This window comes from Anas platyrhynchos, chromosome 13 (assembly GCF_047663525.1).
Source record: "Anas platyrhynchos isolate ZD024472 breed Pekin duck chromosome 13, IASCAAS_PekinDuck_T2T, whole genome shotgun sequence".
NCBI classification, from domain to species: Eukaryota; Metazoa; Chordata; class Aves; order Anseriformes; family Anatidae; genus Anas; species Anas platyrhynchos.
The window spans coordinates 16,121,956-16,147,557 of NC_092599.1; the positions used below are offsets into that span (position 1 = coordinate 16,121,956).

Consider the following 25,602-nt stretch of genomic DNA (forward strand, 5'->3'; position numbering starts at 1 on the left):
GCTGGGCTCTGCAAGATATATTTTATCTAAAGGGATGCTGGGCAAATAAAAGGGATAGGCATTCTCCTTAAAAGCTCAGAAATTGCCTGTCTCTGCAGAGAATGATGTTACCTTGCTCTGGTACTTTAGTCAGAAGGTCCAGAACAGGTGTGGTTCTCCCTTCTTCATCTATATGTATCTTCCAGACAATCATTAATTCAAACCTGTATCATATCCAGAGAAAAGTTAGTTGTTAACTAGGCAACTGTCTTAGTTTCTTAAAATCAGAAAAAGTATGGGATTCAGGAGGTTCATGCTCATTGTGCTCTTAAACAAAATTCACGTCCGGTAATGCAACTTAGAGATCTTTGTATTTAGGAATCAGAAATTCTTAGATTTTTGAACCAAGGAAAATTGGTAATTTGTTGACACGGGAAGGTTATTACTTCATTTCCAGGTACATTCAACTTTTTAAACTTCAAGAGGATTTTTTCCCCTAGTTCTTGGTTTTGTCTTTTACAAATTTTAAGTTTACAGAGCACAGTGGTAAAAACAATATGATATGCAAGAAAGAAGATTTCTCTGCAACCTGTCGTCTGATACTCTGCTAGATAGAGCATGAAAACAAAGTCATTTCAGAAGAAATGTCTGCATAAACAGAGTGATATTCTGGGCTTGCAATAAGATCCACCCCTGCAAAGTTTATGGCTCTTTTAGAATAATATACAGAGATAACTACAGCCAAGGCCTAGATCCCTGTATCCCTAGACCCTCCCATTATTCCAAGAGTGTTTCTGGTGTTCTGCCTTATTTCCAGCTTTGGCAGTGGGACAAGATCACTGTACTGTAATGAAAGTGAACAGTTAGACAGTTGGCAGGGTAAGAGTTTTCCTAGTGGAGTACACAGAGATCAGTCTAAAACATTAGTGGTACCTTTGCTGCTTTAAAACAACCCATCTGCATTACTGCATTTGCTACGTGAAACTTCAAGGATTTTTTCCCTTAAAATTATTTAAAGATGCAAACCTGACAGAATATGTCGAGCAGGGAGCCCAAATAAACCTAGCAAAGTAATACTAATAAATGGCATTGAACAGTCACCTCAATCGAACTGATTTCCTTATAAAACAATGGAAGAATATAACTGTACCTGCTTTCAGCAAAATGGTAAGTGATTTTCTTTACTTTCTTTAAGGGAAAGAAGAAGAAGGAACTATGCTTAGCTTCAGTGATTTGTGATCACTGCACCTCCTCCCACAGAAAAAAGTAAGAGCTGTAAGCACTGGGTGTGACAGGCTGCGCAGGCCTTTGCGCTAGCAGGGATGAGCTCTTTTGTTCAGGCCAAGGGGCAGAAACTGCTGCTTTATCTGACAGAAGCAATTTGCCAGCAGCCCACCCGGCCACATTAAGAGGGCTGCTCAGCCTCTGTCCTCTGCCCATTGCTCTGGTAATGTGATTCAGAAAGAAAACCAAGATGGAGCAAATGCAGTTGAACCTGATGTGTTTTCTGATGCAGGAGAGGAAGGATGCATCCTGCCTTCCTGAGCTTTGAATTCCAATTCTTCATTGTAATTTGAGCTTCCAAATCCAAGATATTATTATACTGTTTCTTAAACTGTTTCTTAAAATGTAACAGTGGGCACACAAGGTAGCAACACAATTTGTCTTCTCTAAGAAGGCAATGTGGAAACAGCCTGTACTTGTACTACTTCTTTTTTTTCCTCTCTCATTGTTTTCAATGTGTCATTATAACCCTAAAATGTAATAGGCATCACCTAATCTCTGTGTTTAAGAAATTCTACAAAGCAAAGAATAACTTAATTTTCAAGGAGAACTATGAGAGATTATCACTGTGCATTTTATGATCCTTTATCTACAAAAATCACCCCACAGTTGTAAGTGAAATTTGTCCCTTTTTCTTAAAAACAATACAAGCAAAATCCCATTTATGTATTGCCTTACCCTGGAAGTTTAGGATTCCTTAGAATCATGTAATCTCCCAGCTGTCCTTCTGGAAGGGCTACAATGTCAGGATATTTGGCCTGTCAATAAACAGATTCAAAAGGGTATAAATTAGGTCAAAGAAATCATAATAGACACGGTGGCTTCTAGCTAGTAATGTCCCATTGCAAGGGACTTTTAAATACATAAGTTAATAGTGGCAGTGTATTATAGTTAGAAGTAACAATAGTAATTGTAAAAAATTCTGATGTTTGTATTATTTTAAAGTATCATTCATATGATATCAACAGACATTTAATTTGGTAACATCACAATAAAAAACAGGATTGTGCAGGAACAAACAGGTCTGAGAAGTTCTAGTGCAAGACATAGGAAAGTGTGAAATAACATTTTAAATTAAGTTCTGTTAATTTGGTTTAATAACACATTATAATACATCACCATTTCACAAAAAATCCACAAACCAAACCTCTGTGATTTAGTTACCCTTACTGTATGATACTCTCTATTCCTTTTGAGAAACAGGATCGGCAAGCTCAATATAGCGCTTTGAAAGCATAAAGTAATAAAGGCAATGAGATACCAAAATAACCACTTCTCAAAATCTAATGGGACAGCAGAAAACTACAGAACATATAAAACGATTGACTGCTGTTAAACAGCGACTTTACCGGGAATTTGAGCTATTTACAATTACTGCAGTGTGCTGAGATGGATCATTGAGCAGTCATCCCAGTGCTGTTTTGTTACTGCATTTAATACTTTACAGTCTTCAATATGTGTATCTTGAATTACCCCAAACACATAACTTTTGCTAAAACTATTTGAAAGCATGTAAAAAAAAAAAAACAACAACCCAAATAGTAGCTATGTGTGCATCTTTCAGATATTGTGCAGTATGTAAGATGACAATTTACTCAAAGAACAAGAGGAGCTCCATATGCCTCAAAATACTGAGAAAAAACACTTATTAATTACTGTATCCTGCAGGGACATGCTGTTAAAAAAAAAAAAAAGTTTGTTATGTTGAGGACTTTAACACTCTACTTGCTTGTACTGCCTTATGTACTTGATACTAACCCCTGTTCCAAAAACCGCACTTTATATGAAGTGTGAAAAGACTGTCAGCCTAAGTCATTCTGCAGAGCTCAGAGGGCAAGTGGTATGTCTGACGGAAAAGGAGCAGGAGAGCTCATCTTTGAAAGGCGCTGGAGAAAATGAGTTAGGTTTTATAGGATTACACCTCATCTGGCATACTGAAATTGCTACCAGATGTGAACTTGCTCTGTTGTAGGAATTTATGACAAACTGAGGGGGGGTTGTGCAGAATGCCAAATGACATAAAACACATGGAATTTGCCAATTTAAGTTTTTAGAGTATCTAGAGTACTGTAATTATTATGGGGATAAAGACCACAATGCACCCGGAGAACAAAGATGTATAAAAGGCAACAAAGTGCATAGTAGTTATAGCACAAAAATGACACTGGCCTAATAACACAATGATTTTTTTCAGCTTCATTCCCTGTGGAATTATGCTCCTCTGATGCCAAAAGTTTTCCAGGCTTTCCTTCTCAATACCGAATATCAGAGATGGGCTATGTGCCTTTGTTTGTCTGGTATCTCAGAATCTAGGAGTCTCTTTAGTTCCAGGTTGCAAACCCTAAAAATTATGACTACTTGTATCTGCTGAACTCAACTCTTAAGTTCCTCATTGACAGGAGATCTCAAGTGCAGCATAGCTGAGCACTGAGTCACACTTTATCTTCATCCGCCCATACTGAGACCTTTGGGAATCACAACAGAAAATAGAGAAACTAGGTAAGAGTTCCCATTTTCAAAATGCACCCATTACTTGTTTGGAAGTGAGCTCCCGTGCAGCTGCCATGATCGGTGCTTTTTCCTCCAACTAGTGGGTGGTATTTTGTGTGCAGAAACCAGAGGTATCTCAAGGAGATCACAAAATACACAACTGTCCTCCCTCGTACATGGGAGTCATTGTTTTGGTGAGTTTTGCACACAGGAAGCAGTTGTTCTGTGCCTTACTGAACGCAAGAGTTTTGGCAGTCAGTCTGAAGGCTGTGAGAATCTGATCCTGTGTGTCATTCACAGGGTTTGGGATAAAATCCAGCTTCTTAGCAGGAAAGATCCTATCTTAGCAATCCATCAAACACCCAAAAAAGCCAAAACAGAAATACCCACATATCTTTTCAGACACGTTACGTTCTAAAACTGAAGGGTTTGGAGCAGCACGAGGCAGTGCCTCACCCAGAGCTAGACAAGGTTGTGCTCCTCTCCCTGGCCGACTCCTCAGCGTGAGGGTGTGGCAGAAGCAGCAAGGCAAGCTACAGCACCCGAGGGGAAGCGAACAATGTTAAATGCTGACCGTTTGAGAGCCAGGAAACAGTAGCACCCTCTACCTTTCCTTCACTGTGTGTAAAACGTAATGACTATAGCTCAGGTGAAATGTGCATCTGGCACAAGCATGGAAGAGTCAGGCAGAGAGTAGGCAAAAGCTGCTCCAGTCCTTAAATGACCACACTTCAAAGTGCACTCTGTAGGTACTGGGTTTTCCCCTCACATTCTCTTTTGTGTAGCTGCCAGTTTTCTAGGTTTTCCTCTGGGGATAAAGAAAGCCAAGCAATAACTGGAGCAATAGAATGACCTGATCCACTCGTGGGTCTCTTGGGAAGTACCTCCTAGGGAATCTCACAAGCTGGACAGTGGACAACTGAAGATATCACGTCAAGTACTGTGATACCAGATGGGAAAGATCAGCTACCACTGCATTAAACAAAAACTGACTTAAATCGCAAAGTATCTTTCCTCAGATGACTTTTAAATGTCAGTTCATGATCAAACCCAAAAGCCCATGCTATTATTATTTTGGACGGAAATAGTTTTTCCAGATCCTTCAGGAGTCCAAGGAGGGAATCCTATGGGAACTTTTTGTCAGAAGACAAAAATAACAGAAATAGTCTCAAATCACGAGGGAATTCATGAAGAGACTCATCATGATTGAATACACAATCTTCCCTTGCTCCCATGGCAGATTTTACACAGACACGCACACACAGAGCAATCTGAGTGAATAAACTTCTAGGATGTGTTTTTAATCAAAACACATTATTCTTCAACGATTTAAATCTGCTTTGCAACTTTCTGCATACTAGAGCTTTTCTAACAAAGATAGTTGAAAATATTCAGCTTGCCATCTAAAAGCTGGCAAATTCCTTCTAGCCCATTCACCAGAACACACGCTGCTCTGCTCTTAGATGGAACAGCAGTTCACGCTGCTACTAATTTTGAGTTCCGTAATCAGTACCGTACATAAAGACTGCTAGGTAAGTCGTGCTACCAGGAATCCATCCGTAATCGTAAGCTACTTCCAACTTTATCAAAAGTGCTACGCTTTGGCTCTGCAGGGCAGTTTATGTTTGTTTTGCTCAACTGCACATCATCCGCTCAAGTCATCCTGGTAGCATCAAGGCCTGTACTAATATCAGTATAAATTCAGGAATTCAAACGCAAGTTATTTGCAAAAAAATGATGAAAATTCTAGCTACTGTAGAATACCAATAACATGATTACATTTCAGAAGCATTAAACATTCAAGCCCTCAGTAACCAGTCTGCTAACCACTGCAAAAATTCAGGTCAATCCCTTAACATCCCTCACCAACAAGCAGCCACCAAGCATCGGACATGCTGGGGTAGGACATCCCAGTGTACTGACTCCACATGCTCCTGAGGAGATGGTCTGACCTAAAAGTAGCTCTGGTTCTCCAACAGCCTCATTCTCTGGTTTTAACACAGCCTCATTACTGAATTACAGTAGTCTTAACTCAAGTAATGCAAAATCCCAGAATCCCAGAATGGCTGAGGCTGACAGGACCCCTGGAGGTCGCCTTGTCCAACCCTGTGCTCCAGCACAGGGAGCCCAGCCCCATGCCCAGGCGGCCCCTCCAAGGAGGAGCCCTCAGCACCTTGGGGCAGCCTGTGCCAGGGCTGCGGCACCTGCCCAGCACTGACATGCTGCCTGAGATAAATTCTTATTCTCAAGTCACCAACTATGGTAATTGTTATAAACTGAAAATTGCATACACCATTTCAATAGATTTTCTTTCTAGAAATGTAATTTTAGTCACTTGGAGTAGTTTCATTTTTAGATATTGGATAATACATTTATTAATGCATTTCAATTAACTGAAAGATGTTACTCTGTAAGACAGCTGTCACCAACATGAATACAGAACAAAGATTTATCCTTGCATTTTTTTGAGACTTCTTTTGAAATGAAAATCAACTCTACCTAAATATAGTCTCCTTGAAGCTTTTTGAGGACTGAAAGATGGCCTAAAAAGCAAAGTTTCTCCAGTAATTTTTGTGTGTGTTCATATGCAGAACATGCAGGAATGTGCTACCCCGTACAACCTTGCTGAATACAGTTACCAGCAGGTCAGGTGCTGCTTTTCTCATGTGGCCTCTAGCACTGTCCAAACCCAAGGGTTCAGCTCCCCCTTCTGCAGTCATGTCTAATTATACGGTAATTCCACGAGAGGAAAGACTCCATTTACAGCCTCTTCTCATGCCAAGATCATGCTTAAAATTTTAAAAAGACCTTTTAAAAACTAATAACACAATAAATTCTATTCATTTTCATCCTTCTTTATCTATTGGATATATAACATTGGTGGGCTGTGCATGCTTAAATTATATTTTCCTATTGGCCTCTTGGTCAAAATGAGATTCCAGAACTGTCAGACTTGAATAACGGTCACAGAAACACAAGGAAAACAGGACTGCTGAGGCCTCAGCACTACCCAAAGGATTGGAAAAAATTGTGGTCAAAATAGGATGTTCTAATAACAGGCTGCTAGAGAGGGGCTTACTGTTAGCTTCTGCATCACCGCTTCATGTGGTGGAGAAAAACAAAGACAGTTTGGTTTGTTCCTGAAATGCCAATGTTCTAAACTAAGATCAATTATTTAAATTAGAGGAAATATGGCAATCTTTTCAGGAAGTAAACAATGTATTTAAGAAAATCTCAGTTAAAGCATATATCTACAAACATTACTAGCACATCAGGGCACATCAACTTTCATTAAATCATCACTGCATATTTAGGAACATGGCAGCATGCTTTTATTTTTGGATAAGCATAAATATCAATTTGTAGCAACTGGGATACGTAACAAATTATAGCTATGAAAATTAGTTGTACTACTGCATGAGAATACCTAACAAAGGTGTTTTTTAAACAATAAAATACGGATGATAGAATTATAAAAGGAAAAGGACAGAGTTGAAGCCTTAGGTACAAAAAAGCCTCAAGAAGCTCGGGCTCCTACAAACACAACCAACGTAACTGAGTTGAACAAGGTAAGGAGACCTAAAGCTGGGAAGCACCGAGATCTGTACCACAAGCTACTGACCTCTGTAACCTGGGGGCCTCAAAATAAAAATGTGTTCAATGCACTTCAACAAAGGTCAAATTGCATTTGGTAAAAGCCTCATGATCAATCAAAGTGTTAGGGATAGCAGTGTAGGCATGGAGATAGTATTTCGTTAAAACTCTGATTAAAAGCAAAATCAGTTTATGAAGAAGCGGTATTAAATTTTTAAACAGCTATTAGAAAAGTTTTTACTACTTTCTAGCTGCTTCTAGACCCAGTTCTTAGAAAAATAACCCAACATGTATCATGTGTTTTTGCATGCTGTATCTATATGGATATAAAGATATATATAGATATATAATAAAGATATAATTTCTACTCTGAAGACTGCCTAAATTGCTTTGCAAGGGCTAGAATTATGATATCTTCAACTATTTAAAGAATAGTACATTGAAAGTTTAAAGCATAAAGGACCTCAAAAATCATGACAGGGTCTCATTTTGTGCAATTAAGGGAACTGAAACCAAGAAAAGACAATGCACTCTTCCCCTTCACCTAAATTACACAGCATAAAAACACTGTTTGAAAAAGGAATTTATGAAACTGCACCACTCACAATTATGTCTCAGAATAAACACAGCTCCTATCTAAGTAAACATTTTCCTTGACTAGAACAGTCCTGCTGGCAATCTGTAAATTACACAAACCCCAAGTGTGTTCAGAACCAACAACCAACTCTACAAAAAAGACACACACAAGGAAAAAGTAGTTTTGTCTATGTAACCATCATATAACATCTTGCACAGCGATCAGTTTGCTTCACGTAAAGCTAAAACCACAAGTGATACAGGTGATTCATTATGAATGCCACACTTGACAGGGAAAATCTTTGCAGAAAAAGTTTACCAAGATTTCCTTACAAGCTCAGGATAAGCCTGGTTTCCTCCAGTAGCACAGCTACGTACAGCTGGTTGCTCTGAATGGAAATTGCTCCGTATCCACCTAATTGCAGATCAGTTTTTTCCAGCGGACTGGAGTTAGTTGCAGATCACTTAGTTAAGGTTGACTCATACAGCATTCCTCAACACCTTGAGGTCAGGTCAGTGCCTTAAAATAGTACCCGATGCCTGGTACCTGGGAGGAAGTCTTTTCTCATCAGCAGCCCAAAGCCTCTGTAGCAGCAGCAAATTGACAAAGAAGTTTCTTTATTATTATTTTTTTATCCTTCAGTTGATTACAGCTTCACCTTTTTCAGCCACCACTCTATTTCCATTGCCCTTTATTTTCCTTTTGCACATTTCCATAACGTTATTTTTCATACTTTATTCAACCATGATTTCTGCAGTATATGGCTCAGTTTGTCACTGTTCCCCTCAAAATGAAAAGCAGATTCCCTTCCAAAAACTGTACTGTTCCTTCATAATTTTACTCATTTTTCTGTACTGTTTTTAGCCAGTAGAGAAGTCTGAGGGGCTGAAGTCAGCCAAATTCTTCTTCTCATTGCCTGAATAGAGACTACAGCGGCTGGTACACGTATAGCACACACTTACTGCTAACACTTGTATGTATATACATACATTACAAAGGGGCACTGACAGTCTAATAACCACAATGTACCACCTGATCGAAGGTGAAAGTAATGCAGTACTTTCTGCTTGGTAAAGCAAGCTGCTGTGGTGTATATACCAAGAAGCATCTGTCAGCTACTCATCTACCCCCTCTTGAGAAAATGGAGGCAGCGAAAGACCTTTCTTTTAGCATCCCATGTGCCTCAATATAGCATGTATACATTTCTTGATATAACTGTATTAATTTTAGCATACTGTTTGCATTTTCATAACTGTACCTAGGCTGCATGCCTACGGAAGAACTAAACCTGCATTACCTACACCCCCGCATACATACTGCTGTGCATCTTACAAAACATTTCCTTTCAATACCACTTTGTCATATGGTAACCACATGGTTATTTGCAACCTAATTACAGGAGACTAGGAATAAATTAAATACATACTAGAGGTCTATTTACTTATTTTTTTTAATGTGAGGAAAAACAAATGAAAATGAAACCTCTAAAAGAACAGGAAGAGGTACACAATAAACAGTGAACACAGAAGTTGCAAATGTTTTTTCTTTTTTTTTTTTCTTTACTTGGTGGGGAAGCAATGAACCTTATGTGCATTATTTCCCTTTACAATTATTGGGGCAAGGGATTTATTTCCTCTAGTTTATGAAAAATTATACTCCTGAGCAATGACGAGTGCACACTTACAAAACGTTTCAAAAGTAACAGCACCAAGGCAGTGGCACTTTATTCCCTTATTCCTTATCTTTTTTTTCTATAGTAAATGGGCAAACTGGAAATGAGAGCACACTTCTCTAGAACAGACAAGACTTGCAGGCTTGCTTGCTCTGCCTTCAGAGCCTTTGCATTCCCACAGCAGCCAGCCAGCACGACCCCTAGGCTCCAACTGAGCATCACCTCTTGATGCTGCTCTCCTGGACACCTGCTGGGAACACTCAATGCAGTGGGCCATAGGCATGAGAATACAAAAAGTCTGGAAACCATGAATGCTCCTGCTGTTACTGGGTAACCTGCAGTGCAGTCCAGCCAGATGTGTCCTCTGGAACTGCCCAGATGTTGCATGTCTCACAAAAGCCTGTACTACTCCCGGAAAGCAGTCTGCCAGACCTGCCAATTGGTGCAAGCATATACACAGAACAGGCTTGCCATCTGCCTCTTGGGGACAGAATGTTCCCCGTTGTTTATTCTTGTATCAGCTATTACTGACTGTCCACTTAAACTGAAGAAATATAATCCTTTTTTTTTTTTTTTTTTTTTCCCCCCTCTGAATTAAAAGCTTTAGGACTTATTTGTTATTTTATTTAACTTTTAAAATATACTGTCTTAATACTAAGCTGTCTGTAGAGCCATTTTCTGGGTACTCATCTGCACAGCTGAATCCAGGACACAGGAATTGATGCGTCTATTGCAGCAGAGCATTAACCGTGCACCTGGACTTTTTTTTTTCCAGTGGCATTCTACCATCAGCCAACGGGACTCAGCAGTTCTGTTCTTCCTCCACAAATTTACTGATGTACTATATATATTTTTTTTAATCTTCTATTTTGAAACTCCTGCCCTACACATCTGTGATTAAGTATTATTCAACACATCTTGATGGTAAATGCAATATAAAAAGCACTGTATGAAAATCAGCAGATATATCTAATTTAGTAAGAGATACTAAGAAGTCAAAGACAGTATAGAGAACAAAAAGATTATGACAAAGAAAAATAATGCCGTGTTACAAAACAGTGTGAAGAACAAAAATCGTGAGTCAGAAAGAAAGGCATTTTTAGGAGAGAAATTAAGCCTAGTTTATGTTTTCTTCCCTTACAACAGAAGCAAGTTACTTTACAGATCCTTAAATATTTTCCTTTATGGAAGATGCTGAAAGATTCTCTCTAAGCCTTTTTGATGGCTTAATAAAAGGGTCAAGAATTGCACAAAGCAACTTAGATTCGACATACCACAGAAATGTTGATTATCAAGTGTGACCCAACTCGCTTTTGTGCAGTTTACATTATCAGACTCGTCCAGACAGCACATTTAAAGCGTAATATAAATAAAAACATCTGAATTTAGTTAACATCTTGGCTTTAAAGCTGTGTGATTTTTTTTTTTTCTTTTCCAAGTACCATGGTGCATTTTAAAAAACAGTCATAGGACACAACCCAAACCATCTGGTTCCTCTAAGTAAGCTCAGCATTAGGCATTTACTTTCTTCAAAATATGACTAAAGAAAGTTTTCAGACAAGGTAATCAGCTTATGTTCATTATTTACTATTGCAGTTATTTCAGCTTGACTGTGGGTCAGGTAGAGGATGGAAGTACATGGTTAAGGACAAGAGGCAGTCTTCAACTACTGTTAATCAATAAAACTCCATTATTTTTTACTATTAGAAGAAGAGCTGCACATTGGAACACTAACTGGAGTTCTTTGAGTTACATTATCCCTGTTAAGATAATGTACATGCCTCTGAGATGAGAGAATTGTTTCCTTGACTTCATTAGCCATTGAATCAGTTCATGTAACTAGCTGGTAATTATCATAAATATAACATACTCAAAATATGTATGACCAATTGCTGTGCAGCACCAACTAAAAGAAAGAAGGATGGCTAAAAGAACAGAACAGAATAAAGTAGTCTAATAAACCTGAGTCAGTATTAGTTCTTAATACTGACTGCCAATGTATAGACCAAATATAGGAAAGCTATTTGGTGTCTTGTTCAAACAAAGCTTACAGAAGGGCCTTTCAGAAAGAGTCTGAAGAGTTATTTACTTTTGTGGGCAAACACTTGTCTTAGGTGGTAAAGATGTTTATGCCCACAGATCCACTTGGAACCATTTTTAATTTCTCAATGAAGGTTATAAGCTGTTTAAGAGGTCAATCTCTTGTCACTTTGAGCAAACCTTCCAACAGCAGAGAGGACTTGGGTCAATTAGGAGCCATCAAATCTGCTAGTACTATCACCTCCATGTCTTAAGATACCCGAAGTAGTAGCTGTACTGTTGTATTGGTTTTACGTAGACCTGATACAACTGTAATCTTTACTGGACACCAGTGATAAAGGTGCGATCTGTGTTTCTACAGAAACAAATAATTCTTGCACAAGCTGCACTTAAATAAAAATAAGTTCTACACAGACTTATATCAGCATCCACAGCATAATTCCCAACTGCATATATTACAATACCTCTCATTAATCTAGCTAGCATAAGGACCAGATTAACACTTAAACACGTGCAGATATGTAGGTAAAATCTGCTCTCATATCAGTCAGTGTTTATTTTCATTCAATACAATTCAATACCATTGTGTTATATTACTATTATTCCTGGACATCACAAAAAGGTTTAACATCTGCATTAGGTGAAAAGTGAAGCTTTCCATAAAAACTTACGCTCAAATCTTTGCCACAAAGCATTCTCCCTTAATTGCTCTATAAAGCATTACGTTTATGGAAGTCTCAACAAAATTTTGCCACCTGGTAGCTTTTGTTTGTCTTGTTATTAATGACTCTCAGTTGCCTTAACTGTTCTGCGTATGTGAAATTAAATAGTAATAGGAAATGCTAATGTGCCTGTTGCTATCAACAATAGCAGGAGCCACTTCACTTGAAAAGACCTCGAAAACTTTATATACTCTGAATTCCTTTCTCATAAATTCCAAACATAGTTCTTTAAATACAGCTGTCCAAAGCATCACATTTCAGTTTATCAACATATTCTTAGCATAAACAAGAGCGAAATGGGAAATATTCTTGAGAAGACACAAGTGGCTACAAGAAGAGATTTATGGTACTCAAAAAAAATTTAGTATTTTTGTAGTTGTTGTATGCATAAGGGTATAATGCAGCAAATCCACTGATAAATAACAGACTAGTTAAAAATGGTCAACTATCCTCAAACTTTGATCTGCTGAACACTTCAAAGAGAAAGCAGCAAAAACCAGAATAACATTATAAGAAGAAGGAACTATGATTACACTGAAACTCTCTAACACCATTTACTCTGCAACTTCATAGTATACCTTAGACTAAACCTCTCAGAACAAGGATGGTTCAGACTCTAATATTTGTCTATTGTCAAGTGCAAAAGCATGTTTAGGGCAGTGATGATAATTCCTTAGTATACCCACTATGAGAAATCACATGCAGTTGCCAGGCAAATGTATTATGCTCCACCTTATTTGGTTTTTAAATGCCAAAGCTGCAGTCATCAAGAGTGCCCTTTGATGAGTGTGTAAATATTTGTTTTATTGCTAGGTGCTGCTATGATATGAAGAAGTAATAGGAATGCTAACACTAGCTGCCAGTGTAATTCATTCACATTCGGTGCAACTCTGAGGCATTTTTTACTCAAACAGAAATGCCTGGCATTGCAGAAACATCTCAAACAACCACTGGTAACAATAAATTTTGTTCTTGTAGAAATCAAGTTAAAAGAAAATTGGCTAGCCTTACAGCTTAGCTTTCACTTTTTTCTTGTTTTGTTCTGGTTTTGTATCTCTACAGAAGTAAAGTAACACTAACATTCATGCATATAAACCTAGTGTATGTTTAAAGCTTCTTTTTCTCAGATGTATAATTCAGTTCTCATGATTACTAACAGGATTTGTCCTAACTCAACACCATAAAGCTGTGGAATAATGCATGTTGTCAGTGTGGGTACAGGAGCATCAATCTCAGCCAGACTGGGATTTTACACAGAGGTACCCGAGGAAGCACAAGCAGCCTTCACGCCCTCTACTCCTCATCTGCACTCATCCCAAATTCCTCCACAAACTTTCCCCACCGCCACCAGCTGCCTTGCAGACGGAGCAGTGGCAAAGTGCCACCGCCTGGCCAGTGGCCCTCTGAGACTTCAGCCAGAACAGTCCCAAGCCTGGATTTCAGTGACCTCAGGACTGCTGGCGTTCAGCGGGCGTTGCAGAAGAGTTATGCTATTAATGCCCAGCATATAGCAAGGCATGGCTTTAATTCAATTAATTCATGTTTGGCAATTCAATAATCATTTGGGTTAATAATGAAGTCAGTTTAGGAAGGTACAACTGATTCCAGCTGAAGAATGGCCTCAAGATGCACCAGGGGAGGTTCAGGTTGGAAGTTTGGAGACATTTCTTCTCAGGAAGAGTGGTCAGGCACTGGGACAGGTTGCCCAGGGAGGGGGTGGGGGTGTTCAAGGAGAGGTTGGATGTGGTGCTTGGGGACATGGTTTAGTGGGTGACAGTGGTAGTAGGGGACCAGACGATCAGAAGGTGATCACCAGACCAGTTGGACCAGATGATCGTGAAGGTCTTTTCTAACCTTCCTGAATCTGTGGTTCCATGTCAGGGATATTTATTTATCTTTTTGCTTTAGTAGATATTAATTAACAAATGATTGAAAGGGGCATGCCTTTGACCTGATGGCATACACAAAACTGGTAACTGCATAAGCATAGAAAAATAAATATGAATGATTATTAGTTATGTTAATAAATACCATATACTAATGGTACTCAAAATTTGAAGTTTCCACACAAAGTGAGAGCAATATTTAAGAAAATAATATTTTGTCGTACCATTTCAATATAAGCAACAGTGCAGACATTACCATTATTCTAATTTAAGTAACAATTAATGACTCTAAGATTATTTGAGGAATATTAACAGGACAAACAGTATAAAGTCATATGAGAAGCACCAAAATTCAGTGTTTCATATTATTTTACGTAGATGGAGATGAAGAAAAAGTAGGAGATGCAACAATAAGCAAGAGAAAATAAAAGGAGAAGGGGTTAAAAAAAAAAAAAAAGGGGAAAAAAGGGTAAGTTACAAGTGAGCAAAAGAAAATATTAAGAAGTCAGGAAGTTATTGACAGGTGTGTAAAAAAAGTTCAAGATAAAGGAAATTAAACCAATGACCAAAAGGAAGATTTTGCACTCCCAGAATTTAAACACAGAGTTATTCCCAGCTTGTATAAAAAGATCAGGATATAACAGGCTATTTCCAAAACCAAACAGAATCTCACACCAGGAACTGTAAGGTATACACAGCTAATCTGATTGTTAGGAAAAAATTGAGAAGAATGGTAGCACTACAATGTTATTTTTTAAAGTAGTTTTGGATTACTTCTTTATTCATTTTTCCCCTGTAAGAAAGACCTTTGGATGACTCTTCCACAACACACTGAGAACTAACATTTGAGGCCTCCAACATACTCTTCATCTTTCTTTGGCTTTTTTTTTTTTTTTTTTTTTTTTTTTTTTCCCTCTCTGTTTTGGAATCAGCTATTGCATTAACATTTACTTGCAGCTGTCCCTGCCAGAGCAGAAGTAGCACATTCTAGTATATGTACGTATTTATTCCTCTTAGAAATAATTCAGGTGATAGCTGTACAGCTCTTAAAACTCCAGAATTTTATTTCTCATTATCCTCATGTCCTGTTGCCTTATGAATTTTGAATTACTGTATCTCTAAAATTCTAACCTTATTAATTCACAGGATTTTTCCTGCGAATGTCTGAGACAAAGATATTGTGGCACTCAGTTAACAAACTACTCACTATGAATGTACCATATACAATCTTTCAACTCTCAATCATAACCAGCAAAGACTTCTGACAAAATCAGTTTATTCTACCTTGTACAATACACATGGTGTAATACAAGTAGAGAAATATAGAAAAGCTAGCGAATAAAGAATTAGACCTTAACATTTTTCCCTAAATATAGTATAAAAATCCCAAACAGATAGTCCTTTTAACTGTCTCCTAAGCTGCTTTAACACCTACGTAATATGTAGAGAAAAACGCCTTTTCCAATGAGTCAGTTGCACAGCTGTTAGAATATTCTACCTTTTAATTCATTTTAACTGCTACTATTAGCCACACTGATTTTAATTACATTCAGCACTGGATACAATTATATATTCATTTGTTACATAGCTATACTTTGAGGATGTTAGTTGCTATTCCCATTTGTTTAAGTTCATGCATGCTTGCAGAACAAAACCAACATTACCCTTGTTCTGAAGCTTTGTAGAGCTATCCTGTTGGGAACAGTATTACAGTGCATTATCATATAGGACTTACTGGGGCATTCCAGTGTGTGGAAGAATGAACTTATTACTAAATGTACTAGTTGTCTGATGTAGGTGAACACTTCCTCCATTTATGAACTGTTTTTCATCCTGTAAGATCCAAGTATAAATGTTAATTATAATCATTTCACTTTACAGACTGGAAGGTAAAGAGACAGAAAAAAAACGTTTTACTTATTTTGATTTCATGAGAAAAATAGGTTTTGCCTTGGCTGAGTGAGAGCTGCTGCTCTAACCACTGAACGGAGGTAGCTCTGCTCAGTCTTCTCCTCACTGAAATATGAATAAAAAAATAAAGAAAACTTCTCAAGATTTTAATTTGTTTAGAATTATTTAAAAATATACAATACTAAGGCACTAATGGGACTTCATAGGACTTGATGGCTGAAGAAATTTTCAATGAGAACCTTACAGTGTCATGGAAAAAAAGTAAATCCAAATCAAACATTCTGCACTCCCCAAAACTCCCAAATTCTCTGAGCATATGGTTAAAACAAACAAACAAAAAATATGATTTTAAATTATGGGAATGTTCAAAGAGCTGCTAGGCTGATTAATCCTGGGTTAAAATATGGTTTGCTTTAAACAAAGCTGTTTAATACTTGTTAATTAAAAAATAATATTAACACTACTGCAAGTTACTGGTTTGTTTAATGGAACAGCTTTGAGTTATCTTTAGTGATCTCAATCTTTTAAAAATTCTCTCAAAGAAAAAAGGGCAAAGCATTTCAGACCTAGGCAGTTAAAACAACACGAGTTACCTTGCAACCTATGTGCTTTTAACCTGTGCTCAAACTGCCTGTGCTGCCACTGTTGCTATTGGAGCCAGGCAGTTAAAGCTAGCATGAGCACATCAACACATTCTGCAAGTTATGTTTTGCCACAGTGCTATAAACTCAATCTGGTATCATTTAAGTAAATTAACACAACAGAAATATTTTCATAAGAAACTATACTTTTTTTTTTCTTTCATTCAAATATGCCAAAGTGCTGCTGAAAGGTAATAATGCTATATGCAGTCTACATTTATGTCTATTAAAAACAAACTAAACTCCCCAAACTGAAACGAAATCTGCCAGATTAAAACACGTATAAAGAAAAGGGTCCAGAAAGATCATTAATTTCACTGAAAACATTAAATAAAATTTCCGAGCGTTACTCCAAGTGGTTATAGTAGCTGTTTTGACACTTGAGCTGAAATGAAGGGTTCTTCACATATAGAATATCCATCAACTGCATCCTTCCACACTCATTAATTTTACTTTGCAATAATTACATTAATATAAACAGAATTACTTATAATTTAAACCTTTAGGTAATGGAGTAAAATCTTACTTCATCCTTTTTTTCCCAGACCAGTAAACAAGGCTTGTAATGTATCTTTGTGACTAAGTGACTGTGCACTTCGTCACATGGTCTAAACTTATGGGTAGACCTGTGTGGTGCCAGGAGTTGGACTCGATGATCTTTATGGGTCCCTTCCAACTTGGGATATTCTATGATTCTATGATCTTTGTTCCAGATGTGGGCAATCATTATTCTTGGAGACAATTTGCACAAACTCTCTTGCTCCCATATTCATGACACATGGATAATTGTGCCATATTGCAACTACAAGTAATAAAATAACAAGGTGGGATAATGTCCCGTTGGTTTCAAAAAAAAAGTCTCAGTTTGGTTTCAAAATGCTCAGCAGAGGCTGAGGAAAATATCAGTTACATGAAACAGCTCACACATGAAAAAAATTATATTGATTGGTATTTCACTTGAAGCAAAACTTTGTGTAAGCCAGCCTCCACAACATTTACAAAATTCACCAATTTTTGAAAAAGCAAAAACCATATCACATAACAACCACATAGATTGGAACTGATAAGACAGTAGTGGCTGGGCTGACTGTAAGAAAACCCTGAGAAGCTCCTGAGCAAGTCACAGCTCAGCACGCACCTTCAGGATCGAGTGGCCCCGTGTCATGCAGCACCTTCAAGGGCTGCCCCAGCACTCACTGGTGCAGGTCACCTGGGCTTCCAGGTCTGAGAGGAAGTCAAACCACTGGTGTAGGTCTGTACAGAGGGCATAGAATGCCAGTCTTAAAAATAAGACTATAAAATAAGACTGCCAAGTCATTAAAAGGTACTTAAGAGCATATAGGATGATTCAAACCACACTTCATTCAGTTTTCCTGGGAGAAGGTGTCTTACTCCTTGTTTAGGGTCAACAGAAGCAGCTTGTTTCAGCTTGTTTCTGATGGACCAGATAGTTATCTCTCGGGTTATTTCCGATTTTCTGTTTCTGTTTTAAAATATAGCTTCACAGAACAAGTATCCAGGGATAGGTTAAGCTCTGCCTGTCCTCCCTGCCTTCCTCCATTTTCTCTCCAGCAGCTAGCTACTGCCCCCAGCTCAGCCAGCAGAACTGCTTGGGCGGCTGCTGCATATCAACCCGAAAGCAAAATGAATGAAAAAAAATAATTTGTTCTCTCATTCTGACTAATGGCCCAGCCTCAAAACTAGTAGCAGCAAAACAATCTGGAGACAGTGCAACGGAGCACTCAAGCAGGAATGAATAATGTTGCCACTGAAGATTTCATCTCCTGACACTGACTATTTCAAGCGAACAGCTGCTGGGAAGTGAGCAAGCAGGAAGAAAGAGGGGTTTGAGTGCTTCTTAAAACACTGATGCATTGAAACCAGCTAGCGGCAAATACTATTAGGCCAAAGCTCTGTCCAGTATCCGTATCAAATAGCTCCCTAACCAGGGGTACCAGAAGACAGAACACCTTTACGATGGAAGGAGCTCTGAGTAAAACAAAAGTGCCTGCTGCCTCTCTGAAATGTAGGCTCATCTTAAGTGGCATGGAGACATTGCAAGTGTTTGGACAAGACATTAACAGAAAACCTTTGATGTTCCTTCTACTGCAATTAGACATTTCAATTCTGAACTGGTTGAATTGAAAAGAATTTGCTTTTTTTTTTTTTTTTTTTTTTTTAAACAAAAAGCCCCTAACTGTGCAAGCAATCATGCACAAGACACTTGTAAGACCTAAGCAAGGTTTGTAGCCTCAGCAGATAGGATGTGTTGTCACAGCAGTTATAATTATTACCTTAGGTCATGAAAAGAAATTTCAGAAATAGATTCAGAACGTATCTCAGAAATAACTCTACTTCTTCAGTCATTTGTTGAGTGTTCCAGATAACCAAGGAAAAGGAATGCAAAGAATTTACTGCAAAGAACGGACAGAAATTACAGTAAAAAAGGTCAACTGAGCCTTACTGAATCTCAAAAAGTCCCAGAAGTCTTTCTGAGCTTTGAGAAAACCCAACACCAGTGTTCTGCTTCAACGAGACATATTTCTACATAACACAAACACATCCATCCAGAACAACATATTCTGCTGAAACTGTTGATTTTGTTCCTAGCACTTCCCTGATCAAACTTTTCTTCAAGAGGACATGAGGGAAAATGTGCTGGAGTGTCAGGAAGCAGGCAGCTCCCGTTTTGCACTGGTGGGGCCACGACTGCTAGCCAGATCATAAAGCAAACATAAGTAAGTACTTCACAAGGTGTTTTCAGCTTACAGACAACCCTGAATTTTGTTCAGTGTGAAATTACAGATCCCCAGAAATGCTGAAATCATTACAAATACCAATGGGGTATTAAAATTATATTAAAAAAAAAAAGTTAGATATGCACATACATACATATATCTAAGCCTTCCACTTTCCCCCTTTAATCTCTCAATGGTAGCTCACCACAGAATTGCTGTACAAGTAATTTTTGCCATTTTCTGCTAGTTAACCCAAACAAATCATTCGGTTCTACTATTTGTAATGGGGAAAACATGAATCAACAGGCAATGACAACTACTTTTTAGATTTAAAAGGAAACCGCAAGCAAACTTCTTTATTTTCCTCAGCGTCTTTTTGTACCAGCTGCCAACAAATCCTTCTTTTTAACTAAAAAGCTTCAAAATATTTGTCTCACCAGTTTACATCTCCTTCCTGAGCCAGTGGCGCAGTGGAGAGGCATCCTGTTACTACTTTCTAGTTACCATTAAAAACAATAAACGTGAAAATGTCTTTGGCAACAAACAACAATGATAAACGGAGCCAGCCTCAGGAACCCAACAATCTGCCTACCAGGTGAAAGCTCAAACCATTTTTATTTGTAAGAACATATATTTTTTTTTTTAAATCCCACTTCTGACACAATTTAGCATGGCAATAGTATACAAAATAAGTTTATTAAAAAAAAACATGCTCACTTCTTAGAGAAGTACCCCGTGTTCTGTACCAATGCTTTCTCTGCCATTTTGCCTATAAGGGGAAAGTGTAACCAAGGTTGACCAAGTAAATGGAAAGCAAATGGTGGCTTTGAAAAAACAAATAGGGAAAGGACATTACAATAATTATATATTAATATTTGAATGATTTCTAAACAATCTATTTTCAATATTTACACAGAGATAAACAGACTCCTATATTTTCATTTTAGTTTAATGATTATTCCAATGGCTTAGGAGAAATGTCGCTTCTGTTCTGGGTATGATGTGGATAGCTACTGAAGCAAAAGGAAATGTATATAAGAAGCAATGGCAGGATATGAATGAAAACCCCATAGGCTTATGTCTGTCTGCCAGAAAATTAGCAACTGTTTTTGTTGCTATGACCTTCGAGATCCTATTTTGAACCATTTTGAATTCTTCATTCAGCGCTTCCAGCAGAAAAGGAGGCCAACAATCTTAACGAAAGAAATAAACAGAAAAAAAATCTCTTAAATAGGAGGTATTTCTGAGCAATAAGAACTGAAAGGAGAACTTCAAACATATCAGAACGATACTGGTAATATGATGGGCTTTCCCCCAGAACAAAAAAGCTTACAATGTCTGAAAATTTTAGGGCAATGTCTTGGATTTAGATTTACATTCCCACAACCAAATGGGCACTTGCCAAAACCGAGATTCAAGACTAAGGATTTATAGGAATACAAAAACATACTCTTCTGTTCATACAAAGTTTGAATACAACAGAGATCAGAAATAATAATATGTGAACTATGGCAAGGACAAAAAATAACTTACTTAATCATAATTTGAAGCACAAACATAAAAGATGAACTTATTAAAAAATGAGAAACCTCATAACAATAGTCGATACTGGCACTTGAAAAAACCCAAATCCAAATCCAAGCTCCTTCTGCTTATTTGCTTCTGTGCATATTTCAAATGCACAGAAGACATACTCAATGCTAAGCTGAATGTTTTGGAAATCTACAAATCCTCAAATAGCTAAAATATAATTTTCCAATACATAAGGATGTTTCAACACTTGAACCTGAAAAATAACGGGATACTAGTTGAAACAAAAGAGAGAAGTACAGTTGAAATCTTTTACGTTTGCTACAAGACATATTCGTTTAAGGACATATTATTAAAACTAGGTGGACAATGTCCATTGGGACACCACAGAGAATAGGCTTTGGGCAATGAAGTAATCACAATTTCTTCACTGATGCACATAGTTACAGGCAGTAGATAAAACACACTGGCTTCAAATTCCAATTGGCTGCTTCTCTTACGTGCTGTTGGTACCTAAATGCATCTTCTTACATTACTAAAAATACTCATTAGGAAGCAGGCAACTTAAGTTGGATGAGTGCAATTAGTAAAACTGACCAGATCTACAATATACATGTACTCTGTAAGGAACAGCAAATAGGAATGGACAAAACCAGCCAGTTACAATATGATCTACATTTAGGAAAAAACGCAAAGCACAGGGTGAGGTACTATGTGTTCTCCTTAACAGGAGTAAAAATTCCTTTGCCAGATACAAGAAAGGTTTACAGGTTACTTCCATATCTCTGTTCATTGGCACCTCATTTATAAAGTGAAAAAGCATACCTCAAACTAAAAATGGTGCTGTGGTATTGAATGTAAAGATAACAGATTGAGGGGGTTAGTACTAATGAATTAATATCATACACATTCCATTCACTTTAGTGGAGAATTGGAATTGCGGTGCAGTTGCAGTTGAAAAGCAACCTGTTTTTTTTTATGTAAAAATATCTTGGCTACATTTATCTCATATTGCATATTTAGGTTTATTCCCACCGTGAAGTCCTCAATGCATTTTGTAATGTAGAGTCAACATTTTTAAATGTGAGAAAAATCTGTTTTTAATGTCCCTTTTAAAGGTTTCCCAACAACATTTTTTCCTTCTCCTATGTTTTTTTCCTTAAGCATATTGGTGACCACTGATTACAAAAAAGAATGCAGTAACTGCTATAGGTTTTAGAAATGCAGTGTACTGCCAATCCCAAATTCCCCTTCTCATGTTCTGTGCTGACTCTAGCAGTTACAAATTTATTTTTTTCCCATTGCTATTTTTTCCAGCTATAAACTTGTGTTTTATTTAAAAAAAAAAAAAAAAAAACAACACATCAGTAAGTCCAAAGATTAGTATTCCATCTTTGTCTCTGATCAAAACCAGCCCCCAACTGCAAAGATTCATCACGAAAACCAAGAGCAGAGCAATTTAAAAAAAATCATTGCGTTCTTTTATTGAAAGTTTTAAAAAATGCTGCTATAGCTTTTGGTACTGTCTCCTTTCTTTCAAATTCCTGAACTAAACAAAAACAACTCTAAATTCCTGAATGTGGATGTGTTATTTGACTCACTGAAATAATAATTTTCATCGGTGTTTTGAGAATAAATTTGATAATGGATCCAACTTCAACAGAACCCTTCTGTTAACATAGTAAACCTGGAGGCATAATTAAGCATGTGTTAGTGACAATATGCAAGAAACCCATTGAGCACTGAGCTGATGCTTTCATTTGCAAGCCCAGTTTAAAGAACAGGGTGAAAAACAATAATACCAAAGCAGTCATAACAACTGGGGAGGTGCTTCACATGAAGCTTAGAGAGTGAGAGGATGGACACCACTGGCACATTCATCACGACTTGAAGAAAAATGCTCAGCAGCTTAGTATATGAATAATAGGTGACTAATGGATGCCTTCTATAAAGGAACTGAAGTCTAGAAAATAAGAAAAAAGCATGTATGCAAAAAGAAACATGAAACAGCAAAGTGTCCTAACAAATTAAGGAGATTAAGAATAACTGAAATTGTGACAGATGCACTCCCTAGAACATGACATACTAAGCAAGGAAAAATAGGTCTCGCTCTGCTGTAAAAACAACAACAACAACAAACAAACAAACAAAAAAACCATTCTCTTTGGTACTGGAAAAGAACAGTCATGTAGAAGACATGGACTTTGCAAAATCTGTATGTGATATTTCTCAAAATAATTGCAGAAAACAGAAAATTCCCCAGCTTGATGTTCTGCAAGGAATGTCATATCATCCTTTAATCCAGTTCAACAAAAAGTCAATATGTAGCATAAGATACATCATTACCTAAGTAAAAGATAAATCATTACATAAATACAGATGCATACAAAATACTCTCAGAGAATTCTGAAATAACTTTAAAATAAAATATAAATATAGACATGTTACAAATATCAGTCTTTTTACAGTTCTTTTGGGCAGACTTCCAGATTTATTTATTTTTATGGGGGAGGGGACGTACTCCATACGCAAGTCCCACAGAAGCTCAAATGCTCATAACCCTTAACAACACAGGCCTATCATTGGGGGCTTTTTTTGTACAAATTACAGAAATAGCCTGTAGCAATTCACTTCAAAAGTAATGAAGTTCCAATGCTGTCAACTTACACAATTTCTATCTTTTTAGTCAGCGTTTTCTCTGTTTTTGCTCCGACCCTAGAAACATAAAAATGCTCTCCAAAACTTGCAGTGCATGGCTGCTGTATATGTCGTCTGAATAATCGTAGCTTGGCAACTCATCGCTAGCTGGGACTCAGCCCTGTGAGCAACCCTAATGAAGACCTACTTCGAGCAACCTCCAAGCCAACAGCACTCAGCCAACACAGTCGGCACGAAAACACACTGCCTTTTCTTTAATCTTGTTTAGAATACAAGGAATAAGAGAATCAAATATTATATACATCAGGAAAGTATAACCATTTGAAGCAGCATTGATTTATTTTTTGAGAAGCTCATTTTAATGTCATCTGTGATCGCATTTCATAAACAAGCATGCTATATACCCTTCTGAACTGCTTCCAAATTCCTTGGGTTTGCTGACTATTAATAGAAAGAAGATGCTGGTTCAGCCTGGAGAAAAGAAGGCTCAGGGAAACCCTTGCAATACCTAAGAGAATACAAAGCACAGCTCTTTAGGGAGGTGTACATTGTAAGGATGAGAGACAATGATGAAATGTTTTGCAATGGAGACAATCAAGCATTGCAACTGGTAGCCAAGAGAAGTTGCGTAAACTGTGTCCTTGATGCCTTTCAAGACATCAATAATTTTCAATATTTTTTTTCAACTATCAAATTTCTTAAAAGCCTATAGCCAATATTGTTGTCACCTAATAGGTAATAGGGACGTTACAAAAATCTGTTGGAAACATTATAAACAAGCCTGATGCCAACCTAAATTCTAACCCCCCTTTTTCACTGAAGATTTCCTTGAATAATTTCCACTGGGTAATTTCAGAAAAAGGAGAGGGAAAGCCTTGTCCCACTACAAATTACAAGCTCTAAGGAGAAGAGGTCAGCAGAGATTTTATGAAGAATTCATGCCAGAGGCTGATTTTATGTTCATTTCACATCTCTTATGGCTCTTGCTTAAATCACTAAGTAACAGTGCTGGCAGTTTGCAATAAGATGTAAAGGAGTTAAAAATTATTTTATTCACCGCTGTTTAATCTTTGTCTCTTCATTTCTCAAAGGAGACAATTCCACATTAAGGCATCTTAATGGACAACAATGTGCATACTGCACACTCATGACACGACTAGCCGTGCATTTGGGGTGGACAGGCAGGGCCATACCTACAGATGAACCAGATCCTGGCAACTTGCTGTACTCAGAGTGAACCATTCACATAAAGACAGTAAATACCACAGGTTTTGCTCATTTTTTGTTTCTAATAAAAGAGCATTACCTGAGCTGCACACATCTGAAATCTTTTACAAGACCATCCTAGTCAAAAATACAGTGATGACATAACTTAAACAGCCAGCTTTGAGGACTTCCTAGAATTCAGCCATCAGAGATGCCACATCCAAAGCAGATGCATTAAACCAGAGCTTTGCACGAGCGAAGGCTGGCCAGATCCACCACACTGGCCACTAGCAGGCGACCCTGTGTCCAGCTGGGCAGGCTTTCAGGAGATGGGGGCCTGGTACACTAACAGCAGATAGCCATGAAACAATGATCAGAAGCATAAGAAGCATCATACAAATACATAATGCAGTGAATGCTGCTCACTCAAGTGAGTACACCATTATTTAAATACATAGAGACTTTTACCTGACACACACAACATTTTATTTTTTTTTAATCCTTTACTTGTGCGAGAACAACTGTTGTCCTACTGTGTGACTTGCTCTATACAGAGCAATGTTTTGAACACAGGAACCGGGTGTGCTATCTCATTTCAGATGCTAGCTCCATTTCAGCATAACCACCTCCATTCTTTTTAAGCAGCTCCAGATAAAACACACAAGTTTTATATT

The 25,602-nt window shown here is 37.6% G+C and overlaps 1 protein-coding gene across 4 annotated transcripts in view; it reads right to left on the minus strand.

Annotated features, from left to right (window-relative positions):
• CENPP (centromere protein P) overlaps positions 1 to 25,602 on the minus strand; it is a 150,428-nt gene that overhangs the window by 12,372 nt on the left and 112,454 nt on the right. For all 4 annotated transcript variants that reach the window (XM_027467670.3, XM_005025627.6, XM_013105183.4 and 1 more), the window contains 2 exons: positions 1,942 to 2,021; positions 112 to 203 (listed from right to left, as the gene is read on the minus strand). In XM_027467670.3, the coding sequence (XP_027323471.3) occupies positions 112 to 203; positions 1,942 to 2,021 (172 nt within the window). The remainder of the gene's footprint in view (positions 1 to 111; positions 204 to 1,941; positions 2,022 to 25,602) is intronic.